Below are 27,540 nucleotides of genomic sequence, written 5' to 3'. Positions count from 1 at the left end.
TCATGCATTTAGTAAGTACTTCGTACGGAGTACCTACTAATTCCATGGGCTAGCTATCCTTTTTATCTACAGATTTAAATCAAGATTCTATAACAAACATTTAATGTATATCTAAATTGAACGTCTGTGGAATAGATCCACATTACATTTTATTATAGTAATATCTGTGAGAAATATTCAGTTCATTAAGATTTCTACATGGATCTAGTAAGTAAGTATTTATTTACTTTTATACCACAGATATAAGAAAGAACATTTATATTTATTTAGGATTATACATCGTATGCAAGGCGACGAAGCATAAGGAATAAAAAAATTTAAGAACGTCTATCTTGTCGGCGGTGTAGCCTCCATTTCCATCTATAATTAATTCTATTTCTTCTTTCTTCAATTAATTCTATTTTATCACTTTATAAGACACGACTATTGCCTTTTCTTTCAACTGATCCATGAATACCCTTTAAGAAATGGAACTAAGTAAGGGAATGAAAATAAAACCAGTTGATTCATGTTATATTTATTGTTTTCAATACCTTTGCAAGGTACAAGTTATAAACTGTTAAACAATACAGAATGGACACTACATTTTCATTTAATCTGCAGGAGTTTCAAAATATTCAGCGTTTTAATGGCAACTGCAATATGAAGGACGGAGGTTGAGTCCTGTTCGTTAGATAAGATGTGTAGGAAATCGTCCTTATAATTAATAATTTCGAAGAAATCTTTGAACTACTTATGCAATGTAGGTTTTTACCCACTAATAAAGTAGGAAAGCTTTAGCATGACTGCATGATGAGAGAATTCAGACTAATGGTTGTAGGTTTTCCCACGTTTTGTACTAAATTACCTGAATATAGGAATGCACAGGCGCACCGCAGAACGATTTTCTGTATTTTAAGTATCTAGGTTTCTAAATTTACTTTTCATACCTATTAGTTTTTCCACATTGTTCCGCCAAAAACGTACGTGATTATAGATTATAAGTAGTTTACTTGCGTTTTCAACTCATATTTATAAAATACTCTGATTATAATATCACACATTTTTTGCGGAAAAGCGATCAAAGACATCAGGCCTTTAAAAATGGTCCGAGATAAACTTACAACCAAAATTCTGGAATATTTCAAAGATGATAAATTAATATTAAGAAGAAGATTCAAAACGATCGTTATCTTAGGAGTTAAGTAAGATTTTTGCTAACTTCTTATTAATTCTTTCTGAAATAGGTACATTTTCGACGTCACCAATAAAGTACAATTGGCAATATTTTCGACCGAATAAATTCAACAACAATAGGTGGAAGCTCCATTTTGAGCAAGATCGACCCACTACAACACCAATTATATTTCTTTCCATAATTAAATATTACTTAAAAATAATAATAAAAAGTGACGTCACCAAAATTATATTGTAACAACGAAATCTTTTAACAGCCATTTTAAAAAGGAATGTAACCTACTTCGGACCCCTTTCCTTCTCTAGTTGTTACCTAGTCTTCAGTCTTCGGGAAGACAATTCAAATTGGGCAAAACGAAGATCTATCTAATTACATACAATATAAAGTATATAAGTTAAATTATAAAAAGTATCACACTCCAATATAATCATAATTCAAAATTGATTAACTTAAATACCTAAGCTTCTTTGGATAAATGTATAGCAAACGTCCAATATACTTAAATATTTAAATATTATGCAGTTGTAAAATACATTCCAGTATTAAAATACCTACCTATCTACTTTTCGTATCAAATTTTAAATGATTTTTAATTTTCCCAACAATGTATTTTGTTATAGGTATATAAAAACAGGGTTCCCAAAAAAGCTAAATGCACGAACTTGAAACTAACTTTCACTTTTTTCGCATTGTGGTGAAGTTAGCTTCCAGTTTACAAAATAGGTAGTTCATTTTGTTTATCTATTAAGTACCTAATAGAAATGAATAAATGGTCTCCTCATCCCATTACTTTCAAAAACTCCACAATTAAAAGACTAGAAAGTAAAATACCGTATAGGTACCTGCAGAATGTATCTGCCTTTTGTAAAATCGATTCATATATTTTTTTGTTCAATAATTTGTTCAGTTAATATAATAGTGCTTGAAAATTTACTTGTCGAATTGTGCAAACTGGGGTGCAGTCACGGGAACACTTCTTTCTCATGTTTATCTTTTCCTTTAATACGCTAACGTTTTATCACACAGGTCATTACGGGTCCCACAATTTCATAAACCATGAGACAGAATAGTTTCCGCTCGGTCAACGAGTGGTAATGTCAAAGCGTTCGCCTAAATGATGGCTAACTGTGTCGAGAAGCAGCAGAACCTTACGTAGGTGCGGAGCTTGGTGACGGATCTACTCGTTACAAAATAGGGGTTAACACAATTACAAGTTGGCACCATTTCTCTCTACGTATTGATCTTCAACAAGGTTATCAAGACAAGTCAGGTCGTGCTTGTGGAACTGCGGAGGTGAGAGATATTTTAAGTGATGACCGGGGTACGCCAGTATTTATTCTATTCTAGCTCTAAAGCGTTATACCATTGTATCATCATTCGTACAGTAGAGTAGTGCTGAGAGCAGTACCCAACCCAAACCGCAAGCACTATACTAGAACGTCGCAGTAGTTGACACGCCATCGATCTTTTTATTACGTATTTAATATTTAATGATCCATATTAATCTAGGTTCCGAGTGATTCCAGACCAAGTTAGAATCGTTGAGATCTGTGACTAGGCTAGCGCGAACGGCTGGAGCTCTCAGACCTGCCACTAAGCGGAGGAAAACACGCGTAGCTATACGAAAAAGAGAAATTTAATAAGGTATTTACTGTTCGTTGTCGCCGTTTATGACCAGAAGACACAATCTAGATTTATGAAAGTTTGCTAAAAGCTCTATTAGTAAAAATTGAACATTAGAATATCACGGTCTGATCGAAGTCGCCGCAGACAGAGAGCGCCAGTCGCTACAACCTTAAAGCTACCTACTAAAATTCTCTAAGCGATCAAAGATCGCAAGCTAGATTGATTTCAAAAGTCTTAAAAAAATAAAATCTGCTAGTGATCAACGTTTACGCGCTAGCGAGGACGCAAAACGGCGCGCACCGTTCGGAACTTCCTCTCGAAGCCAAGCTTGGAGTAGAGGGAACGGGAGGCGTCGTTTTCGGGTCGAATGACTACGAAGGGCTTGTACCCGCGAGCGGCGACTTCCTTGGTGAGGCGTCGGGCGAGGTAGATGCCGTAGCCTTTCCTGCGGAACTCGGGGCGGGTTTGCATGGAGAACATGGCGCCGTAGTAGGACTGCACCATCCAGGCGGCGAGGTGGCCCTCGACGAAGATGCCGTAGGCGGGCAGCTCGGCGACCAGCTTCTCGAACACCTCGCGGCACTCGATGTCACTCGCCGGGTACAGGTCGTGCACGGCCTTCATGTGCTCAGGCTGCAGGCGAACTAACTCCACGTCCGGTGGCAGCCTGTAACAAATAATTTAATATGTTTTGATAGATGGCCGTAAAACCATCATAGAAAAAAGTAGCAGTAGGAGTAACAACTCCTGAAGGTTTTGCCTATCATAAAAATTGGTTCAGTGCTTTTTGAGTATATTTATTACAAGGTTTTTTTTATACTACCAAACAATCATTCAGGTATGCGGCGCGGTAGGTGGTTACCATAGTCTGCACACCTGCAACACCAGGGGTTTCAGACGGGTAGCCTAGGATCTTATTTCCAGTAGGAAGTCATCCAATGGCGCAGATACTCTAGGAATCCATGCATTTCTATTGTAAAATACCGACCCGTCCGTATCAGCGTCCTCTGGCGGGTTATCACAGACGTAGACATCACCGGTGATCTTATCATGGGCCTCATAGCGGTGCTCGAAGCGGTTCACTATGGCCTCGTGGGTGAAATTCAGGTACAATGGCTGGGTGAGGTCCAGCAGGACGTCCTCCGAGGTCAGGAGGTCCACCAGCTCAGCGCGCTCGGACGGAACGAACACCGTCACGCTTTCGTACGGGTGGCTGTTCGGCTGGAAATTAAATGTAAGTCAAAATTCATTCATCAATCAGTTCGTTCAGAAATTAGATTTTCACAGGCACTTTTTAACGTCCAAGTATTCTTGGAATTTATGGAACTACTGCTGCAAAGACGTATAACGATGATTTATGAGAAAGAAAGTAGAACAAGCCAGAGTAAGCTCACGTCCGAACGCACATGTTTTTTATAGTCTTAACGTTCCTAATATAAATAAAGCGTATTTATGTGATAATATGATGATAAAGCGTAATAATGTCATTACGATTTAGGTAGCTTTATACTTAGGCTTTAAAGCAAGCTAATGGGTAATTTTACATTGATTACGGCATTTATGATTGACATAGAATTAATTAAATTATCTTATAAAATTTAGATATCAATACAGGATAATTTTTAAACATGCAGGCCAGTAAGACGTTCTAAATTCCAAAGTGAAGAAATAACGTCCATAAAAATCTAGCCATTTTAAAGAAAGCCTTGATAAGTCCGACATAATTTGAAAGAGATAGTGAAGTTCAACTGGATTGGAAATGTCTGTCTGCTGGCTATCTATTACTATTAATTAAAATTATAGATTACGATGATTAAATAAAAAAAATATTCTGGTTCTCATCAGATACGAACATAAGAAAACATTTTCTTAGTCACCCTCAACATTTCAAGCGGAGTTAAAGTCGCGCTCTCCACATCACTCGTACGTACATGCCACGTAACCACGAGTTATCCAACATGGAGCTCTATGCGATGGTAATAGACGCGAATTTTGAATAATATTGAATAGGTTGATGTGCTTTGGCTGTATCCGCTTACCGTCGGGAGAACGGGAATAAGGGAAAAAGGGAAATCGCGCTCTTTGGCGGGTATTTGTGTCAGGAAATGTTATTCCCGCTTGTAAAACTTTACTGGCCGTTTATGTCAAACATGAAGGGTTAAGAGTTTTCGGATTGTGGTGAAAAGGTAGGACACTTCGCTTTATGTATTGCGTATATAGAGTAAGCCTTCATATAAATACCTACAATCGATGCAATCATATTTTGAATGACTAAAGTTTGCCATTGAAAAGTAAATTATCTCATCGAAAAATGTCTGTAAAACTATGTTTATTTCGGCATTATATTACTGAGAAGAAAGGGCGAAAAAAAATATAATTTTAGTAAACAACATTTCTAGTAATTTCTGAATAATATAAATATTTATGGTGAAAAGGTATGAAGAATCCACAAGTTAATGAAAATAGCAAAGCGGTGACGTTATTATCTTTAGTAAGTACTTATATCAAATGGTGTTTTTATGACCATATATATAACACTTGGTGAGATTGAAGAATAAAATTCCACTTTAACAAAAATATACATCAAGTTTGCGAGTTAAAAGCAACTTTAATTTATCCTTTAAATTGTAAAAGTTCACAAAAATACGAGTACAAATCGTTTGTGTCTCTCCGAAACATTTCTCAGAAATGATCTTTATTTCTCTCGCGAAATAAAAGTGAAAGAATTGCAAGGCCCAGGCCCCAGGATCGTGATTTTCAGTCTGCCGCACTGCGGGGTATAGATCCCAGGGATTTGGGTTAGTAGTCAATTAGAGACTGTATTATCAAGTGTCTGGCATTATCTGGAGACATTTGCTATGAATTTCCGTCTTTAATATGGAGGAAACGAACCAGAAATGTAAAATATACCATTCTTATTCCTAGTCTGTAGTAAACTGTTTAATATATCTGATATTGTAAGAACACAACGTTTAAACGAGCACAAACTAAACTATTTGCTACGAAAGTGTTACAAGCTAGCTACGAAAACATTAGCATTCAGAGTAGTGGTTCAAAGTAAACAGTTGCCACTTCACTGAATCGTTAAAACTACGAAAGTCGTTGAAAACTATTAACGTTGTTGAAAACCGTTGTGCCAAAGGCGTCTGAAAGCAGCTTTTGCTCGCGTGTAAAATATTGTTTATGTAGGTACGTATTACCTGCGTTCACGTGAAAAATCCGAAAAGTCTAATAATCTAGTCTAGGGACTAAACTGAAAATTTCTCCAGCAGTTTTGCTTGTATTTATTAATATTATACTCGTAAATGCGAAAATTTGCCTGTTACGCTTTCACGGCTGAACCGCTGGATCGATTTTGGAAAAAACATCAATATATACAGTTAATGATTTAAGGTCCACTTACATATAGTACTTGGATTATGGTTCTAGGTCAAACATATGATTGTTTTTGCTTTGAGCGGACCCGCGACCCATAGCCATATATTGATGACCACTTGTTTTTTTTTGTTGTTGTTTGATGGTGATGATTATATATCTCACCGTACTCGTGCAGCCCGGGAAGTGTAGACAGATCGGGTCTTCCGGCCAATTCTTCGCTACATAAAAATGGAAGTCCCACACCTTGTTGTTTAGATATGTTTGAATCGTCTGGTGAAACTGAAACAAAAAATATATCATTAGTAAAACCTGTCTATCATCCACAATAATATTATAAATGTGAAAGTGTGTAGGTTCGTCCTTCTTTCACGTAAAAAAAGAAAAAAAATCTGAAGTGGCAATCCATACAATGTACATAGCCGGGTATTCTCTGCCGCGTCTGTTTGTTCGTGATATACTCCGGATTTTCATGCGCTTTTCACCACTCCTGTTGAAGTTTTTTGTGTATAATTTAGTTTATATATTTTTTAATTTACTTTATAAAACTTATTTGATGTAAAATTACTAATTAGAATTCTATTAAACTCTCGTAATGATACGTATTTATTATATTAGATATCTGATTAATCTGTTTATTAAAAAAGGCCTTTTCTGGGTAAATTAGCCATGGGAACTGTTTTTTTTTTGTGGTGAAAGGCCACTGTTACATTATACTGTGAATTACTACTACAAAAAGGAAAAATAGAGGCGTTCGGCGAACTTTGGTGCGGTGTACATCGTTGGTTTTTCCTTGCGGTAAAAAAACCTGAAATAAAAAGTACGCAATGTACATTGATTCACATAAAATTAGATTACCTTTAGAGATTCAGGCATATACTGCACTAATATATCGGCCACTGCTGGGAGCTCGTCTTCTGTTACCAATCGAAAGTTTTTCCCCTCGGGCACGATTTCCATTTCTGTAACAAACAAAATCACATTACGATGATGATGCTGGTTTCTTTATTAGATACAATTCAAGATTCAAGGTTTATGTTTATATAACATGCACAATATTACACACGTGTGAAGTTGGAGTGGGTCGTTAGTATTTTTATATAACAAGCAGGTATAAACTCTAGACGTTGAACTCGCACTAACACCAACTAGATAAAAGAAGCACTTATAAATTCTGACCTCGCAGTTAAGCAAGAGCACCAACTAGAAGGACCACTGACTTGTGGTAAATCAGGCCCAAGATCGCTTCGCCTGGAAGGGCCTAGTTAAGAGAGAGGCAATTGAAAGAAAGTTAAATCTAAAGTTCTACGCTGCTACGAAAGTGCTACGATTTGCTACAAATACTCTACGAGAAAGCTACGGTGGCTTCGGAGCCACAGACACAGTCGGCTGTATGATGTTGTAAATTTTCGTTTTTGATAAAATGTTGTGCACATTATTAGAAATCAGATTTTGAAACACGTTTAACTTTCGGCTCTTTTGTGCTTAAAATGTGCTCTTTAGCGCTTGAATATAGTTCTCGTCCAAGCTGGTGGGTGTCACGATCCTTTAAATTGTGCTAATTCAGAATGCGTTAAAACCTCAAATATATTCCGCATAGCGGAAGTTGGGAGGCTTTTGTAAATACTGAAAAAGATACGTTAATAATTTACAGTTCTCACTTGGGTTTCTGAGCCAAGTTACGGCATAATATATCGCGAAGTTGGCAAGCACTCAAATTGCCGAGCAAGTAACTGACGGTTATGTAGGTAACGATGACGGTACATTTAGCGAACAAAGAACTCAATAGTTACTTCGATTATTGGATTTTTATAACAACCAAAACCGTCACTATAAGTTTGGGCGCATCCATACTAATGTTATAAATGCGAAAGTTTGTCTGTCTGTTGTTTCGCTTTCACGGATAAACCGCTGGACCGATTGTGATGAAATTTGGTATGCACGTAGTTAACGAACATAGTTAATGTTGGCTACTTTAAAAAAATCAATCCCCAATTACCATAACGGGGGGTGAAAGTTTGTATGAAAATGATGTCTGTTCCGCTGTCTCAGATAAATTCACGCGGGCGAAGCCGCGGCAAAAGTTAGTATGAAATAAATTCAAATATAAATTTCGATAATGCCAGAAAATAATTAATTTTTATCTGGTCGTCAACAAATTCGTCGATCGTTCACTGATGGCCTGTGGTATTAAGGCTACCCACACTATTACTTCGATAAGTTTTTATGTCAGCTTTCATATAATTTTGACGCACGTATGTGAAAGTTATCGAACACTGCGCAATTATTTAATTATTTTACTCTTATATGTATGACCAATACACACATAATGGCATACTCTACTTCGAGCCTACCTACAAAATAAATTTATACTGAAAGAATTTAGATGTAGTTTTAAATTTAGAAGTCCGTTCTAAATTTAAAACCGAGAGAATATAATAATTTATAATGTGTTGACGTAGAAAACTTTGGAAACTTGTGATGATCATCCAAATCGGCTTACAAATTTTGAACAGTGAAAAAAATTGTTTACATTTTACTAAGCCTTACTTACTATTACTACGCAAGTAACGTAACGTCACATGAAACCCTATACTAGCGAAGTGGATTTGGGATGGTCGTATCTCGTATATATGATATCAAATAGTACACGAGTAAATAACTATATGTATGTACCTACCTAGTTATATATCAACTAAATAACAGAATATTTAAAAGTAAGACGAACATTTAGTGCATATGAGCAACTTTTCAGAAGATCGTTTCAGTTCAGTTACGAATTAAAATCACAAAAATGCAGTGTTTAAAAAAAAGTATTTCATTACCCACAAGCCTACAATACATTGTACCTATGTTATGCATATAATATACATTGCGAGAATACAAATAAATAAAAATATAGTTGTATGTAATGTAACTGATAACAGCTAATTCCCCGTGGAAAGTGTGACAGCGTCAACATGACATTAATATAATTTACCGGCTAAAAGGAAAGTGCAGCGAATGTGTACATAAACATACAGAGTATTGCTTACTGCATCGGGTCAAGGTTGAAGTGTTTTGCTGCATGCGAGGAAACGCTGTGGAAATTAGTGTTGTAACATCATCGATAAAATTTGACCAACGATTAGTTACAGGACTAGCAATAATATGCAATAATATGGATATTAAGGATAATATTGGCTAAATACTATGGACATTATTGATACTATAGTTTAAATGAAAAGCAAATTTAAGACGTGAAATTCTAATTTATTGTTAGGTAAAATCATGGAATTAGTAGGTACTCAGAGTACCTACTTACTAATTCCATTGGGTAAAATAAGTTTATTACAAAAATGCCATTTTTGACACATGTTTTTATTGTTATCAGAGAGATCTTCTTGCATTCAATGTGTGACAAAAAATCATGTAGCACAATATGTATTTGTTATAAAATATAGTATCGTTGAGTTAGTATCCCATAACACAAGTCTCGAACTTACTTTGAGGCTAGCTCAATCTGTGTCCTAATATATTTATTTGTTTATTTTATTTAGGCCTAGCCAGTTTTGCTGTACCTTCCTTAGTTTTTATTTGTACAGGACGAAAAAAATCCAAGGTAGGTATAGAAAATAATCGAAAGGTATAATAAAATAAAACATATTAAATAAGGCCTCGTTTTCGTTACGATGTGTTAACATATAAAGTGGCACATTAGTAACCATGTATTTGTTCACACGTACTGACGTTTGAACAAAAAATGTTTGGTAAAGCATGTATTTTTTGTGGTGCCATGTTGTTTTTTTAGCGCTTGGTTGGGCGTTAGTTCGAATTTCGAATGTCATTTATATCGAACGTGTTTTAACACTAACGTCGTGTGATTTTTTAACTGTCCAGGGAATGAGGGCAAAAATTCATTTAAATATTAACGATACACAGATAAAAATAGATCTAGGATGATGCAGTGTGTATCTAAAATATAAGATTAGAACGTCATTTTAGTATAATGTCAGCCTATTCGAATTACGTCTATTTACAAATCAACAATGAAACAGACGATCAAATTTCAATGAAATCATTATGAAATCTCAAACTATTCGGGATCGCTATCAGCATGATGGATGGACCGGTTAGCATCATCAGTCTTGATAGGGGAAACTTATTCAAATTATTAATACACAGGAAGGATCAATATATTGGCGTTCGTTTTGCCGAGTATCTATTAAAGAAAAATAATGTCAGTCGAGTGTGTAAAGAATGTTCTATAGGCTTTAATATTTCGAAGAGAATTATCAATGTATGCGTGATTACGATATTTTTCAACAGGGAAAAACGGTTTTAGTCACAGCTACCTTTCATTCCTAAAAAATAAAGAATAACGTACATTTCCAGGAGGGAAGATATTAAAATTCGATTACATAACTTGCTATTTCTATTTGAATCTTTGAATTATGGTGTTTATGGTTTCTACAAAAGTTCCACAGATCCGACTCGATTTGTAATATTAGAAAAGTAATCAGAGGTCAAAGGTTTCCAAGGAAATTTTAATACGCAATATCTTTCCTGTTGAAATGACATGCCTTCGGCCGCCTACAGCCTTCCAAAATGTCACAACGTCAAAGGTTACGATTGGTCCATTAAATGTTCCAAAAGTAAACAAGGGGTCGATTATGATAACGATTAGTAGTAATAATCGTGGCACAGTAATTAGTTTATTGGCCCACATTAAGTCCTCTTACCACAGGATAAGTTTGTAGCCTAGTTTGGGGGAGAGGGGGGGGGGCGTATGTGATATTAAATAAATGGGTCGTTCTTCTTTTTAACCTACAAAAAGGTGTCTTCGCCAGACAGTTAAAAAAAAAACAAGTAAATTATCAATATTTTTTTAAAATTATATTTTGACATACACTGTACTATACATATAATGATCGCACATATTTAAATAACATATTAATTAAATAATTTCACCGTAAAAAGTAAGTTACAGAGTTGTGAATCCGCGTGACAGAGATGTATTCATACAAAATCATTATGTCTCCCGCTACATGAGCGTGCGTGTTATCTATAATATTACGAAAAAAATATATTATGACACAAAATGTAAAAATATCCTATATCTCTTTAATATATTACCTATCGTGTAACAGTAATAGTTATTTTTTAATACTATCAATAAAATTATTAAAAAATTTCAAATACTCGTCTCCCTCTACCTAATGTTTTGCGTGGTAAATTCTGTCACGTGGGTTGTCAAACGAAATACGCGCTGTTGCCGCTCGTCCTTGTGGCATGCGAACCAAGGATATTACCTCTTCCCCCCCTCCGTATGTGTTCCCATCTGCAAACAGAAGGCAGCGCCTCAGTCGCCCAAACGCAGTGTCAGGACGCGCGTGTGTTTATTCGGCTACCGCTTCGTTACGTAAGTAATTGATTCAAATTTTAATGATCATTGTTACTTTTTGTTGTTTACTCTTACGTAATAAAAAATATTTTATGCCCGACATGTAAATTATCAAATTCTATGTTAACTTTTAAATATTATCAACTTTTTAACAAAAATTTACCCTTCCGTCACACGACAATTCTGTCACATATTTATTGTGACCGAGTGGTAAGTACGTGACGGTGGGGTAATATAAATTTTGTTTTTGTTATATTTATGCTTAATTCAAGAAATACTAAAAAAGATTCATTCGTTTTGGTAGTTATTAGAATAATTATTCCCACGGAATCTTCTGTTATCATTTAGATAGTATCTAAATGATAACAGAAGATTCCTTATTTTCTATTACCAGATAACATCATGGTGAAACAAAAGCCATTAACAGCAGCAGAAAGACAACGGATTTGTCGCGCGAAACGAAATAATGACCCTGAGAAAGTAGCTGAAGTAAAGCCCAAAGATTTAGAAAGATACCATGCTCGAAAAAAGTTAGTGGCTGATATGAGCGAGCGAGAACATCGAATTCAAAAGCGAAGATGGCAAGAAGCTAATAAAAAAAGAAGGGAGAAGAAAAAGATACTTGAAGAGGTATTTTTGAACACACCGGCTCCATCACCAATACCAGAAAGTCCAAGAGTAACTCCATGTGCAACACCGACTCTTTCTGAAGTATCAATGCGCAGTTCCAGTGGAAGAAAAAAAATGAAAAGAGATAGAACGAAGTTATACAGAGATAATGTTAAGTTTCAAGAAAAAATAAAACAGAGAAAAAAATTCGAAAATATAAGAAAAGATTGCAGAGAAAATCAAAAAAAGACAGCAGCAAAAAAGAGGAAAATAATAGTCAGAACACAAAGAAGTACAACGTTCTATCTAATGCCATTAAAGAACGATACAAGACTGTCAAAAGTCGAAGAGAAAAACGCCTCATTCAATCGGTTTTCCAAACCCGTATCGTAAAAGAGTCTCGAGTGCAGATCGAATTAGTAAGAGATGCAATAGGCGTAGACCGACCTTTAACATACAAGAGCGTTCTACCAAAGCATACTGATCTTGTACGAAAGATTCATCGGTTCTTTTTGCGGGATGATGTAACGAGGGCTACAGCTGGCAAGAAGGAAACTGTTACTTACAAAAAAAAGAAAGCACAGAAAAGATTTTTATTGGACTCCATGAAAAACCTGTATAAAACGTTCTTGAAAGAAAATAGTGGCCTCAAATGCCACTACAGCTACTTCACTAAACATAGGCCATTTTATGTGAAGCCACTTACTGTAGATGGAAGAGATACATAGGTTTTTCGAAGAATACGGATTTCGTAAAATATCCTGGAACTTTTTTGAAGCAGGGCATGGGAAAGGAGCTGCTGATGGTATTGGAGGGACAATCAAACGGCAAGCTGATGCCATAGTTGCTAGAGGAAACGATATTGCAGATGTGTTCCAATTCTTTTCCGCGCTCAAAGATGCCAACAAAATTACACTGTTTATGGTGACAGGCGAAGACATCGAAAAGGTAGCAGCAACGATTCCTAGTAACATTGTGCCCCTAAAAGGAACAATGCAGGTCCACCAAATGTTCACAGAAAATCGTGGAATCTTAAATCATAGGGTATTAAGCTGCTTTTGTGATCAATTCTGTTCTTGCCATGCTCCTAAAACTTATCGACCTCTGCCTGAAATCCAAGAACAACAAAATACTGTGGACGAGTTTTTATCTAATAAAAAAGAAGATGCTGTAATTCACGATAAGGAAGGTTTGATGCTCGCAGATATTACAAATACAATTAGGATGTCCCGTAAAAGTATTTTCGATACTGTATATGGCCCAGATGAATCATCCGATGAAGATCAACCTTTAGCCACGCTCAAAACGAAAAAAGATCTAGCTGATCAAACTGCCGTCTGTGGTACTTCTTATCAAACGCTCCAGCCTGAAGATATTCATCCAATGAATATAAAAGACGGAGTTTATGTATTGGTTAAAGTACGTAGCTCGCGGAACATTCAGTACACTTACGCTGGAGTAGCAAAAAATGTTGTCGATGAAGAAGGCGAAGTCATGGTAATGTTCCTAAAATCAGTTGATGACAGTGGAAGGCTGTTTAAATTAGTGGAGAATGACATATCGGATGTTCCTTTTGATGATTTGATTAGTCTTACCGGCTCCAAATGTCATTAAAAAGGGGAAGAGACAATTTTTCCAATTCGAAGAGCCACTGTCAGTATTTGAAAAATGACTGATTAATTATTAAGCTATTGTTATGATGAATGTTTTATTTTTTGCGAATTTAAATTTGTTGTCAAGTTAGACCGTGGATAGTCATTTAATTTACCAAATTACTAATTACTTTTGAGAGGCTCTCACGACTCTAAGAAGCTCTCATCTCAAATGTGATTTCATTAATTGTTTAAGTTTGATCTCACCTTATTATATTATATGATAATGTTGAAGACTGATTAAGATTTATAAAAATAAATGATTCTATAAAAATAAATGTATTTTATTGCAAACTATTGCAAAAGAGAGTTTGGTATCCCCTAGAATAACAACTCCGTCACATAAGTTACTACTCTGTCACAATGTTGTCTCCTGTTAGGAAAATTGTTTTGGTCGTATATATATTTAGTTATAACTAGTGCAACATTGGAGTTTTTTTATTTACAATATTTTATGAAATTGCCATCTGTGCAATACGTATTTATTTGTAAATAATACTAAAATTTTATTTACAACAAAAACTTACTTTATATCAGCAGTAAATGTGACAGAGTGATATTTGAAAATCAATAAAATATATTTATAAATACAAATATATAATATTAATATGCTTTTTTAAAAGTTCATTTTGGTTAATTTATGTTTTACAAAAGTAAAAGTTATTTAACGAAGAGCAGTTAATAGAATAAAATAAAAGATTTCGTGACGGAAGTGTAACTTTTTGAGTCGATTCTTTCTTAAAAGTCATGAAAATCCTACAAAAAACTGTAATCTTCGCGGCCAATAACTTTTTCTGATAGAGTAGAAAGTCGTCTAATAAAATATATGTATATGAAGACGTGTATGCAATATATATATTTTTTCAAAACTATGCAATTTTTTTTTCAAATTGTAGGTTAAAAAGAAGAACGACCCAAATACAGTCTTAATTCATAAAATTCAGTGTAGTATTTAGACATATATGGAATTGTGTTAAAAAGTACCATTATTGAAACATTATGACTTAACGTTAGCGGGATCGACGCCCAGGTTAAACAAGATACACCCACGTAGTGACGAAAGCCGATCGTTTCAAAACAAATAATTGGGTCGGCGTATTGGGCTCGGCGGCGGGAATAAATAGCTAAATCATGAATACGTAACCGCTTCCAATTTTCCCCTTCTGCCCCTGTCGCTACGGAAAATGGGTAAAAGGAATAATTTGGTTCTACATTATATAAAATAGTTTTTCATTGAATGTTTGTCCGCTCCCGTTATAATCACCATCGTTTTACAATCAGCTCATAATCATCTGCATTTTTCAATATTTCTTTTTCACACTTGTTAAAGAACAGAGCCAACAATGTTATATAATATTTTGTAATATGATAAGTGGAAGCGTTTTAATAAAAACGTGAAAATATTTGGATTCATTTTACAATGTATCATTTTAATTTATTATCTTAGCAACAAGTTACATAAACAAGAAGAACAAGTTCAGGATTTCGCATTGAAAATAAAAGACATAAAATGTAGGTACAAGTTAGAAAATTCGACAAAGTTCGTTTAGAAAGCAAACTTGTCCCCTACCAGCTGGCAACTACCCTGGCAACAATCCCCGAATCATAAAAATGGGTTGGTGCCGGAACTAAACTTTCAGTTTCTATGTATAATTTCTTATGGTTTTACCCGAGCGTAGCCGGGAAGGGGCGCTAGTAAAATATAAAACGTTTTGATGTAATGATGTTTAGTTGTGATGTTTCAAAAATCAACGATGTTAATTTACTTTCCATAAACGACAAGCTTGTACTAAATATATTAAAATGCATGTATGCATACATGTATTCAGTATATCGATAATAAATGATAACATTATTTAACCCAGGATTGCGGGATGTGGCCGACCGCAAAAAATCACTTTGTCTCGGAAATAAACGGGACAATTTATCGCTGAAACAAAGCAGTCTTAATTACTAGAGACAAGAGGATAGATCTAACTTAATTATTATATGTACATTGTGTATTACGTGGTTTTCCCTGTATCAGATAGCTTGTTGAACAGATAGCAGAAACAAGAATGGCTTTGCCAACGTTTTCCAACGCCATTGTATCCATCATCGTCATCCCAAGATAGCAGTGGCCATTCCGAAATGCTAGTAGTTTGTAGTTGTTTGGGAAAAAGCAAGTTAGTGATAAGGTCTAACAGAATGCTCGATGTTCGGAGAGACTATCATGAAACATAAAACATTTGTTATGTATGTACAAGATTTATGTACAAGATTTTAACTAGCAATGTATGTACATATATTTCATTATATATATTCGGATGGAATATTGCAACTCAATTTTGAAGCAGATCTTCAATCTATATTTTGGTAACAAGTGATACTTTCGTAAAAAAAAAACTTAACATACCGTTGAACCGTTGTACATTGTCTAAGTTATCAAATAACTAAACTAGAAGTAAATAGTAATGTACCTTTATGTAATTTTTTAAAGAATACCCTGGGAAACACGGCTGAGGAAAACGCTCAGAAGAGAGAGCAAACTACGCTTTCCAAAAACAAGTAATCATAATTAAATATTAAAACAAATAATAATTTACTACTAACAAATAAATGTCCCAGTTTTATTATTTCGAACTATGAGATGGGGCAGCCATCGCGAGCGTCGGAAAATTGCAAATATTTATTTTCTAAAGTGGATTACGCTGGAGCGGCAGACGAGACGGGTTGTGATTTTAAATCCGTGTTTTAATCTACGTTTTAATGTTTCAACTTATCTGACAGTAACCTATAGAGTATTTTTGCTGTAAATATGTTTTTCAATTCCTTTCACGTAGTGATTTTGTTTTCTGCCTATCCATATCTATACATCTATCTATATATACATGTAATAAAACTGTACGTGGGTTATGTCTGTACATAGAAGATATTAAAAAAATAATAATGGGGGTCTTTATGTGACTGATATGAACCAAACAGCGGAACATTTTTTTAAATTTGTATGTTTATCTCTATAGCTATATAATATCTTATATTGTCATAGATCAATAAATTTAAAAATACCTGGTATATTGTATATAATGTCTGTCCATTTGAAATTGTTCTCGAATTCACATAACCCGTTCCAAATTGACCGCCAAGAAGTTAACCTTGCATTAACACGTTTGCTGCAGCGCGGTGCATTTCCACCCCAGAGGGGTGAGAACCAATTAAATGGCGTTCAAGGACAACGGTGACGTCACATCCGCATGCTGTCCTGCTCCTGAGGCGTTTTTATGCATGTTAGAATGGCCTTGCATGCATTAAATAGCTATTAAAATAATATTGTAAGTGGTGGATTGGTAATGTAATGTGAAAGTTATGTTTTTATCTACAAAAAGTATTCTATCAAATGCTGGAAAATGAAAATAATTGTCAATCGAAATGCTGTCTGCTTTAAAAACATTCTTAAAAATGCTAGTCTATTATATAAAAAAGCTAGTCTAGTATAAAAGCTAGTCTATTATACACGTATTTCGTTTTGTGAGTTATTAAGGAAATTGTTTAAATGACTGATCAGTAGAGCAATAAAAAGCATCTTAAATATTTTTTTATACTTTCATACTTAAATGCTTCTGACAAAAATATGTTCCATCAAAAATTCTATTATTAGCTCAAATATACAAGTAACCACTCTGTTTAATAATTTCGTAAAACTTTAATAATTTGAATTTCGAATTCAAACTTTCCGAAAAGTCTAGTAAGTAAAAGTTACAAAGTTCTTGATATTGGTTTAGTAAACAACTGAATAAATCAGTCTATAGAAAACTCTTATTTAAAGATTTCTTCTTTAAATAACAGTTCAAGCAAAATTAAACCGAATACGTGCAAAAAATTAAAAATATTTTCGCACAAATAATTTTAATGATGCAGTTCTTGTTACAAGAAAGCATATTCTTTTTAAGTTAATAAATAATTCTACTATTAAAAACTACTATTATACTAAAATGTAGACACCTAGTTATACCGCATTTGTTGCCTTTTTTACAATTTTTTTTCCAAAAAGAAGCCCGTAAAAGGAAAGGCATATTTTCCCTTAATATAATATGCGATGTAAATTTCAGTTTGTACGTCATTCGGTTGCTACGTGTTACTGTTTGCGTGAATTGTGGGAAACCAGTGTGGCTACGTCAGGGTTGGCAACAGCGTGTTTTATTTATAAGTCCTACTAATATGATAAATGCGAAAGTTTGTGAGAATGTATGTGTGTGTTTGTTTCTCTTAGTTTACAATTACAAGAAAATGAAAAAAATATCTTGTATGTATTATGTAATGAAAATGATAAAAGACACACATTTGTTGGGCATTCGTCGAAATTAAAATACAATATAAGAGACGTGTGTGTACACACACGTCCGTACGTATACACGTACGTATATACCACATCCTGGAATATGATCACTACTATCCTCCAATGGAATGGATATTATCTGGCGACTGAGGGAAGCTTTGCTAACTGATAGGACAACAGCATTCCCAAAAAAGGGTTACGTCCGGCGGCCGGTCGGTAAAATCGCAGTTAAAATGTTTATTTATTACCGAACCTTGTGGTCGTTACAAACGTAAATGCAAACAAGAACACGTGAGGAGAGACTAAATAATAATAACTAAATAATAAAAAAATACTTATTTGGCAGCCCTATCCCTGTGTCGCGCCGCCCGCCCTTGAGTCTGCGACTGAGCCACTGCAGTGGTCGCCCAGTCATTTACGTACGCGTCTATCGATTGTTTCAGTACCGTGGAAAAAATTACCGTCATGTTCGCTTTTTGCTCTGTTCCAAATCTAGTTTATATTAAAGTGTCTATCTAAGCTGTGAATAAATTTTTCAGACGTTATAATATGTACTTATTACAGTTCCAAAAGATCTTGCAGTTATACAGTCCGAATGGTTCACATGCAGCATAAACCTACAATTGATTAAATAGATTATCAATATAAATTTTATTACTATTTTATTTGGTGGTGATCTAGACTTTCAACTTGTGCCAACGCAACGGGGCGACGACAACTACTAGACGGACTACCACGAAACACGTAGCTCGTTGCTAACGTCTACATGCTGTCTCTTTCTTCCATATCGTGTACGGACCGTGGAAAAAAAAGAGAGAACGTGTGGACGCAATGACATGCTACGTGTTTTATATTTCTTGGTAGCTCCCAGAATTATAGTCGTAAAAGTCAGAGATACCCGTAACTTGAAAAATTCATGAGCAATGTTAGCAATAGCACACTTAATAAGAAGAAGAGTTTACAGTTATATAAATATTTCTCATTTTTCTCTCCTTTGTTTCCTTATCAGTAATCCCTTAAAGCAAAAACTTGGTTAATGTGATACATAAGCTTACAGATTTAATTTCATCGAGATAAGCCTTTACCCAACTCTAACCAGTCTTACGTTTGTTTAATGACATGGAAAGATAAGGGATGATTGAAGATGGCTGAAATGTAGACTTTCTCTTGCTAAAAATATTATTTGAAGTCTGTATGATGGTTTCTTCGTATCGTGGATGGCTGATTCGTATGAATTAATTAGTATTTGTACGTTTAGACATACTACAACAGTCTGATTCATCCTATAGTTTTATTTTATTTTATTAGAGAATATAAATTTATTGCCCTAATAAATGTTTCTACATTTATTAGTCAAGAAATAACATTTTCGTTTCATCCGGCATATGACTGATGTGTTATGATAAAACCACATAAAATCGAGGTTGTATGCTAACCTCTTTCTTCGTCACGCAAAGTCGATTCGTGAACTGTTTAAAGCTGATTCACACCAAACGTTTAGTGTAAACCAGCCTTCAAAAGACACAAAATATATGTTTTGTTGCACATCTACACAAGGCGTAAGTAAGCCAACTACAGAAATTTAAAATGGCGGCGCAAATTATAAAACATTTAAAAAAATGAATTTGTTTTCAAATTATTTACCCTTTTCTCATTTTTTTTCAAATTTCTCAAATACACTTCTGTTAAGCGTAATATTTTTATGTATTTTACAGGATCCTATTAAATCGATTTCCAAATTATTCCTAAGTGACAGAGGGATTATATCTCTATATTTTCATGGGAGTGAAACCCCGAAAATATATGTATATGTTACAAGCTTTACTTTTTTTTGAAATAGAATGAATTTTATCGAATTTCAACGGCCAGTGAATATTGATGTGTGATATAGTTTTAGAATAAATAAATACCCCTAAAGGTAAGGGAGCTATAAAAGCAGATGATAAAATCATAAAAGATTGCGTTTTATGTGTTCCCAGTTTAATGTCCTGACTTATAAACAATGAATTAACTCTTAGTAGTAATGGCATCGTAAAAATCACCTTATAATTGGAATTTTATTCGATTACATACATAGGTAATTAGATTTTTACAAATTTGAAAAAACAGAAAATCAGGTATGGTCTTACTTACTATACCCTATATAAAAATGATTTGATATCTATTTTAATATCAATATGCGTAATTCCACTAACTTTACCTACTACGCCAAATGCGGAACGTGATCCCAAAATAATGGTCGCCAGTCACAATTACGTCACAAATTATAGCTGATAGTAAAAAAAATGCGATCTTTCAACCCACAAAGAGCTTCGGTGTAATTAAATATGTTTTAAACGAGGCTTTTCGTCAAAGTGCTCTCCCACGCTCATTACAGTCACATTTCGGTTTCTGTAAAAACGCGGCAATTTCAAACACTGATGAAAAGCAAAGCCTGGAAGCCCAGCTCGGATGTATATTTTCAACGTGAATTATAAATTTGAGCGCCATTGTACAACAGCTGGAAACTGTACACTGACATGAAGCTTGAGGCGATTTTTGAGCTTCAGTGATGTTTCTTTTCCTTTGAACTAACTTTTAAATTTGGTACATTGATTTCAAGAATGTTGCTAAAGCTTTTCATTGGTAGGTAAATAATCGATATAAAAATTTTAAAGTGTGTACATATATCGGTCGTTCATTTTAACTTCCAGACTAAGTAATTCTATATTGTATCAAAACTTTGATTGCTTGTCTTTTGATAGAGAAGACTGCTAGGTTACGTTCTCAATCGGTCTCATAAATTAGAGAATTACTAGTTACATTTCAAATTTATATGTAAAAAAGGAAGTATTCATTCTATATTAATATTACTTATTACAAAATGGTTGTATAGATGTTATATGGTTATAACTATTAATGTTCGGTTCAGCCTGTATGTTTTATCTTTTCCAAGAAGTTTTAGGCATGATCTTTTTAAAGATTCTGAAAAGAGATTTTGATAACATTTGATGACAAAAAATAAATTAACTTTAATAATCAGATGTTATTTTTAATTAAAAATTTGAGTGCATTTGTCCTCAATCTAGACTGAATCTATCATCTATCATCTGAGCGTAGGTTCTTCCTCAGCCGCTGAGCGTCTGCGCCCAGGGTGTGCTAACCTGAATCTCTATTGTTTCTACTCAAAAGTGACAACAAACGTTCTTTGTTCTAGTTAAAATGGTCTTATAATGACTCTAGTATAATTGGAATACTTAACAAAACTTGTTTTTACACTTAGTTTCAAAAGCGCGAGAAATTGAAAGTATAAAATTCACGTGATACACTTTTATAACCCATTTTCTTTGAAAATCGCGTGCCAGAGTGAGAGTTGGCGTGTAAGTCAAGCTTCATTGCTTATTTCTACAGGAGCTTGCAATAAAGAGCCGTGGACTTAATAAAAGAACAACGTTTAGTGACCTGTAAATAGGGTTACCTACCGATAAGGTGTAAGAATTATTAAAGATATGTAGTAGTTATGATAGAAAACATCTTGAGACTTTATAGCCTGAGTTTATACACCTGAGGTAAGTAATTTATTTTAATCTTTTATTTACTTGAAATTTATGAAGTATACATGTATGTTCGAGTGGAATCTTGCAACTGAATTTTCAACCGATATCTTCAACCGGTTGAGTTTAAATTATGTACTAGTTTAGTTTGGATGACAATGCATTAATTATAAGCATGACCTGGTGGTGCAACCAGGATCGGCTCCCGACGAGGGAACTCCTCAACGGTTTACAGCACGGATATGATTTTATGTAACGCATTGAGCGCAATAAGATCTCTCTTACAAAATTATTAGTGACGTTTTAGTAAATCTTAAAACTACCTCAAAATCTGAACGGTTTTTGTTTTTATTTTATTTCTAAATAAATAAACACTTATATAATAAACTATTAATTATCTATATTATACAGACGTAATAATACATAATGTAACATGTCGTTTGTGTATGTTAGTGATTATGTAACCCACAACGTTTTTTGTATATTGGGCTAGATTTAAACAGATACAGTCGATATTTTAAAAAGGGCTGAATTGACTCGACAAAAGAAGTACTTAACTGTTCAGTTTGAATTCATTTTAAAGCACAAAAGCCTTCAAGATAGTTACTGTCTTTCGAATGCCTTTCTCGACTTCCAATTAGAACTTTATCGACAATTGGCTTTATTAGAGTCGGTAATTTCCCGCCTTTGTAGCTTCGTAGGATTTTACTTAAAATGTCAATAGGTATTAAAATTTTAATTACATTGGAATTGCTTACAGATATTACAAAACATTTAATTTAAAAAAAAAACTAACATTTTAGCAATCCGTACCGTGACGTAAGGAATACAAATTTGAAAAAACCGATATACCTCACACTATCAAGATATTTAGGGAGTATCTTATACGTAAAGTACATACAGAAGTATTATTTATGAACCCAGAAAACATCACAAATGCCACGCCTTTTCTTTTTTATTGTATTCATCAAACGAAAAAAAAAACTTTATTTGGCAAACATACATACACGTATATGACGGCAAACGAGAATGCGCTGCTTAGACAGTCGTGGTATAAAAGCAATGTTATGTGATAATCTCATAATGATCCTCACTTGAGCCCATATTATTTCTGTGACCAATTAAATTTCTGGACCAAACTGAATTAGAAATTAGATTTAGATTTAAGAAATTAGATTTAATGCCAAGCCCAGTCTAGTCTTTCGACTCACTTCGATTTGGCTGGATTCCGATTTGATAAGCTGTCGGCACAGAATACATGCCAAATTACCTGCATCCAACAACAAACACTAATAAAAGACTATGCTTTCAATCATACTCATTGTTTGTTCATTGTTGTGTCTATACAAAATCCTTTTTACTTTTACTACTACTGTGGAGTCTTAGAAGCAGAGCTTTTTTAAAAACTGGTTACTCTGCGTGGTTGGGCCGAAACCAAACGGTGAAACGAAAATGCAACTTCTTGTTACTTTTGAGTTTATTGGTTAGGCACCTAATTATATAAGTAGTTGCACTTTCATTTAATAACCTAACCGTGTGTTAATTAAATCAAAACCAGCCAATTTAGTCACCAACAAGTATAGTTTATGTTGCGCTTCGTCGCAATATGCTCGTTTCGCAAAACATGGGGATGTTTCATAAAATGTTCCATTCGCAAAATGACCGTTTCGCAAATGTCCCCTTTTAACAAATTTACGCTTCGTCGCAGATAGTGTTAAAAATTACCTTTTGATATGTAGTAGGGAAAGAATACAGAAACAATAGCTTGAACAAAGTACGGATGCCTCTGTTGTAGCGTAACAGCTCGACGGTCAGATCGATATACTGAATAGCGACGCCTAGATTGAGGAATACTTTTATTGGCAAACCACAAGGTCATGGGGAGGGTCATGAGGTTTTACTAATACATATCTATGAATTCTAATCCCATCCATATTATAAAGGCGAAAGTTTGTATGTTAGTTACTTCTTCACGTTCAAACGGCGGGGCCAATTTTTATGAAATGTAGTATTGAGTTAGCTGATATCTTGAAATAACACGGTACTTTTTATCCCGAAAGTACGCTGATAGTCAATGGCTCTTTATAAAGTAGATGGCGCTACTGTGTATAAACGAATTATATATATTTTTCTTGATTCTCTCGGACATAATTGGTTAATTAGATGATTTATGTAAGAGTTTGCTATAAAATAATTTATTTATAGGTTATTGTAATAGATTCTAATTAGATTATGGAATCTAATCATCATCCATCGTTTTGTGACGAGAAAACGATACAGACATACTTTTTATTGAACGAGACTTCTGGCATTCTGATATACATATATGTACTTATCGTATTATACTTATATATCAGAATTGCCAAGTAACATAAACTACACTTCTCAAAATGGCCATATAACCAGATTTTATAATAATAAATAAGAATTAATTGAAAAGAAATAAGTAATTGGGATAATTTTGTTAATTTTTTACGCAGAATTCCACAAATAAAAAAGGTTCGGCGTTGTCGTGCCATCAATTGTCTGCCCCATTCCTAGATTTCTAGACGATTTAGTGTCATACGAGGGATGAGTGTCGCCTGGTAGACGACAGTCGTCCGCAATTTTACATCTATATAAGTCATGGTATAACTAAACGTATGATTATTTCCGGTATGTTACGGTATTTAAAAATGTACATACTTAAATAAGAAAAAACACTAAATAACACATTGCGAATTTAGTAATAACTACTAAAACACTATATTCTAATTACTAATACATATCTATGAAATTAAATTTTTTGCTAATTATTCTTTATTTTTATTAATTAAATTTTAATGTGAACACTAATAAAATTATTAGTCCATTAAAATAGAGATATATTTATTTAACTATGAAAACTTTATTCCACAAATATACGTTGTAAAATACTACAAGAGCTGAAAGGGAATATTTGGGATTTTATAATTATTTGCCAATTAGCTTTATTTGCGCGAAATTGATGATATTTGTGTAGTCTTTATCTGTAACATATTAAGGTGATAAATCAGACGTCTTAGAACTTTGATGCTAACTGTTCCTTCAAAAAAGTATATCTGCCACAGTTTAGACTACGTACCTAATTCAAGTGAATTTAAAATAGAAGACCGGTTACGATTCATTAATATTGCGTTTAAAATGGATGGGTAATTGCGAATATATCGAGTACTATGAGCATCAATGAAGGAAAAATAAATATTTGGGAATAATTTGTCAACTCAACCACCACTCGGCAAGATTTATGGATATAGCTATATTTATGACATCGTTAAGTTTAACATAAAATCAAGTTAATATATCAAATACGAAAGTGATTTCTAAGTTTACATAAAATATACGTTGGAAAAATAAAGTTTGTTGCAAATAGAACGTGGAAGCCGTAATGAGAGAAGGTCAGACACAATACCCTACTTACTAATTAGAGGATAGTCCGAGATTACTAACAAAGGCCAGACAATGATTTATGTCTTTTGTCATAATGCAGCTGGGTAGCTCTAGTACCCGAAAAAATCTTTTACGAACCATTTGAAACGGCATTGTAAGCGATTCGGGGCGGACATGTCAATGGAAATAATAATGAATGGTACCTTTTATGCGGCGAGCCCTGTTTGCGAACGCCGGCCGTGGCGCTTTGCCCCGTGAGATGGAGTGTTGAGTACTAGGGTGGTAGAAGCGCCGAGGAGGGCTTCTGGCCGCTAGGGGCCGGCGTTGCTTGAGAAGAGCGATGGGCGCGCGTGTGCCTCGGGGTCGATGTGCCGGCGTAGTGTCGGCTGTGACAGCAGGCGGGTGCGCGCGCCTGCAGCAACGCGCCTGCGCACCGCGAGTCCGCAGCCGATCAACTAACTACACACGCAGCCTATGTGATGTGCTATATCGTCCTGCATTTGCATAAATCGAGGTGAGCAATGATTTTTTAACACCTTCGAGTACACTACAATATCTTGACGAAACTTGGGCGTTATGTGGATGGATAAGGGGTAACCCGTACAACAGGGTATGGGTTAACCCTTATCTATATGTATATTTAGAATCTGTTTCTAATTCTACATTTATACAGATATGGTACATGATATATTTTTATTTCTACATTTAGGTATTCATATCATTATAAAATTACACCACTATGTGTCTACCTATCGTGTATTCTGATTTTAAAACATTTTTAAATTAAATAAGCACGGCATTCCAAATTCGTGGTTAGCTGAAATCAGCTGTTCGCTATAGGTTATCAGAGGGACGGACGTTATCGATTGGCCGCACTTTCGCTTCGCGCGAATTGTCTTTGTTTTGGCGCGATTCCAGCGATGGCGGCCACCGAGCCTGTTACTAAGTACACGCCATCATCGCTCAAAGTGCTTTCGTGTTGTATTTACACAAAAAAATGCTTTGAAATAATTTTCGATACAACATTATTTAAAAGATTTTTTTCAAAGTACTTATAATAAATGTTGTGTGTAAGTATTTAAAGGCTTTAACTCTATAAATGAAAATTAAAACAAAGTAGGTAGTTACCTACATCTAACCTAATAATTGTTTACAAATTAAGAATGTTGTTTCAAAGAGATTTTAAAAGTGGCGTAGGGTCTACGAGCTACGAAAATATACCAATCGTAGCACCTAATTATGGTCTACGAGTTCTACAAAATGTCTACGACACGCCTACGGATGATGTACAATTACTACACTATAACACCTATAGCTTGTAATAGTCTTGCTAACATTATAATATTTACGACAATGGCTTTGTTTGTTACTGTGTTTGTGATCTTACCACGTTTAATTTAAACTACTTACATACATACATATTTGATTTATTTTAGCGGCCTTATAAAATTATCTTTTTGACCATTTACCACTTCAATTCGCTTATAGGACACGACTTTATGTCGACTATGTAGTTGTAAAAGAGCTGAAAGTCTTCATATAGGTAGTAAAGATTTAATTGAAGATTTTTTTCAAAAATTACTATATGTAATTTCTTATGAGTTGAGTATATTAGTCAAGCGATATTCTGTTGTCCTTATCCTTTGCTAACTAGTTAATTCCTATTTGTTTACTCGACGTAGAATAAATAATTAAAATTGGTTTTAGTTTGCTCATGACCTCCAAATCTTTATGTGTATAATTTAGTACGGTTTTACCCGAGCGAAGCCGGGACGGGCCGCTAGTTTACAATACCTAACACTTTTGCGGGCCGGGCGTTCTTTTCCGGACTTCCTTTGCTTTATATATTCACTGCAGATCGACGCATTGGGTCAAGGATTTTGGTTAAAACTGCAGTACAACATCACCTACCTATTTTGGTATGACGCAAGTGGGCAGTCACTTGGGCATTGTAAAACTTGTTTCTCTCTGCGGCTTTGCCCGCGTGAATTTTCTACGGGAAGAGTAGTTTGCCGGGAAGAAGGCTACACTAGGTATACCTATATTTATTATGTATGAACGAACATACATAATATTTAGTAGTACGAAATTTCATAATTCATAACTCGATTTTAAGATTTGGATATTCGGTATTACATAGGCAATTACGATAGTTATCACAAGTCATAACAGCTAGTGAACTGTCTATGAAAACATGGGCTCTTAACTAAGAAAGAATTAAATTTAAAAAACTCACTTGCATTTCGCCTGAAAAGAGATATTCGTATTTTTGAAAGTAAAGGGTCTTTCGTATGGTTTATCTTGACCGATTTTCAAGCGGTACCTGGCCGGATTGATGATTATATGTATTTAATGGAATATGATGTTATCTATTTTTTATACTTACTCCTAAATGACAACGCGAGCGAAGCCGGGAACGGCCGCTGGTATTAATATACTACATAAGTATTAAAGCATGTGAA

At 34.5% G+C, this 27,540-nt stretch overlaps 2 protein-coding genes across 3 annotated transcripts; one reads left to right on the top strand and one right to left on the bottom strand.

Annotated features, from left to right (window-relative positions):
• Window positions 1–505: 505 nt before the first annotated feature.
• Window positions 506–25,507, bottom strand: LOC128671893 (uncharacterized protein). Of its 2 annotated transcripts, none has more exons than XM_053748717.2 (5): window positions 25,282–25,507; window positions 7,037–7,140; window positions 6,344–6,460; window positions 3,792–4,024; window positions 506–3,470 (listed from the first exon to the last, which is right to left on the bottom strand). In XM_053748717.2, the coding sequence occupies exons 2-5, from the start codon at window positions 7,136–7,138 to the stop codon at window positions 3,077–3,079; spliced, it is 846 nt and encodes a 281-aa protein (XP_053604692.1). In that variant the 5' UTR covers window positions 7,139–7,140; window positions 25,282–25,507; the 3' UTR covers window positions 506–3,076. The 2 variants fall into 2 exon arrangements, with proteins under 2 accessions (XP_053604692.1, XP_053604693.1); XM_053748718.2 differs by lacking the exon at window positions 25,282–25,507 and adding an exon at window positions 16,871–16,892.
• On the top strand, window positions 10,970–14,500 carry LOC128671892 (uncharacterized). The gene is made up of 2 exons (XM_053748716.2): window positions 10,970–11,579; window positions 11,956–14,500. Exon 2 carries the CDS (start codon window positions 12,882–12,884, stop codon window positions 13,782–13,784), a length of 903 nt encoding a protein of 300 aa, XP_053604691.1. The 5' UTR covers window positions 10,970–11,579; window positions 11,956–12,881; the 3' UTR covers window positions 13,785–14,500.
• Window positions 25,508–27,540: the final 2,033 nt, after the last annotated feature.

This window comes from Plodia interpunctella, chromosome 8, assembly GCF_027563975.2.
Source record: "Plodia interpunctella isolate USDA-ARS_2022_Savannah chromosome 8, ilPloInte3.2, whole genome shotgun sequence".
Taxonomy (NCBI): Eukaryota; Metazoa; Arthropoda; class Insecta; order Lepidoptera; family Pyralidae; genus Plodia; species Plodia interpunctella.
The sequence above is the reverse complement of the archived record's forward strand: the minus strand, read 5'-3'. Positions and strand labels throughout refer to the sequence as shown.

What these genes read in the sequence shown, in the direction of transcription:
- LOC128671892 (XM_053748716.2), top strand. Translation starts at nt 12,882, where the DNA reads ATGGAAGAGATACATAGGTTTTTCGAAGAATACGGATTTCGTAAAATA.
- LOC128671893 (XM_053748717.2), bottom strand. Translation starts at nt 7,138, where the DNA reads ATGGAAATCGTGCCCGAGGGGAAAAACTTTCGATTGGTAACAGAAGAC. An exon ending in ATATGCCTGAATCTCTAAAG is followed by an intron (nt 6,461 to 7,036) that starts GTAATCTAATTT and finishes TTTTTGTTTCAG; the next exon opens with TTTCACCAGACGATTCAAAC. An exon ending in TCCCGGGCTGCACGAGTACG is followed by an intron (nt 4,025 to 6,343) that starts GTGAGATATATA and finishes TTTAATTTCCAG; the next exon opens with CCGAACAGCCACCCGTACGA.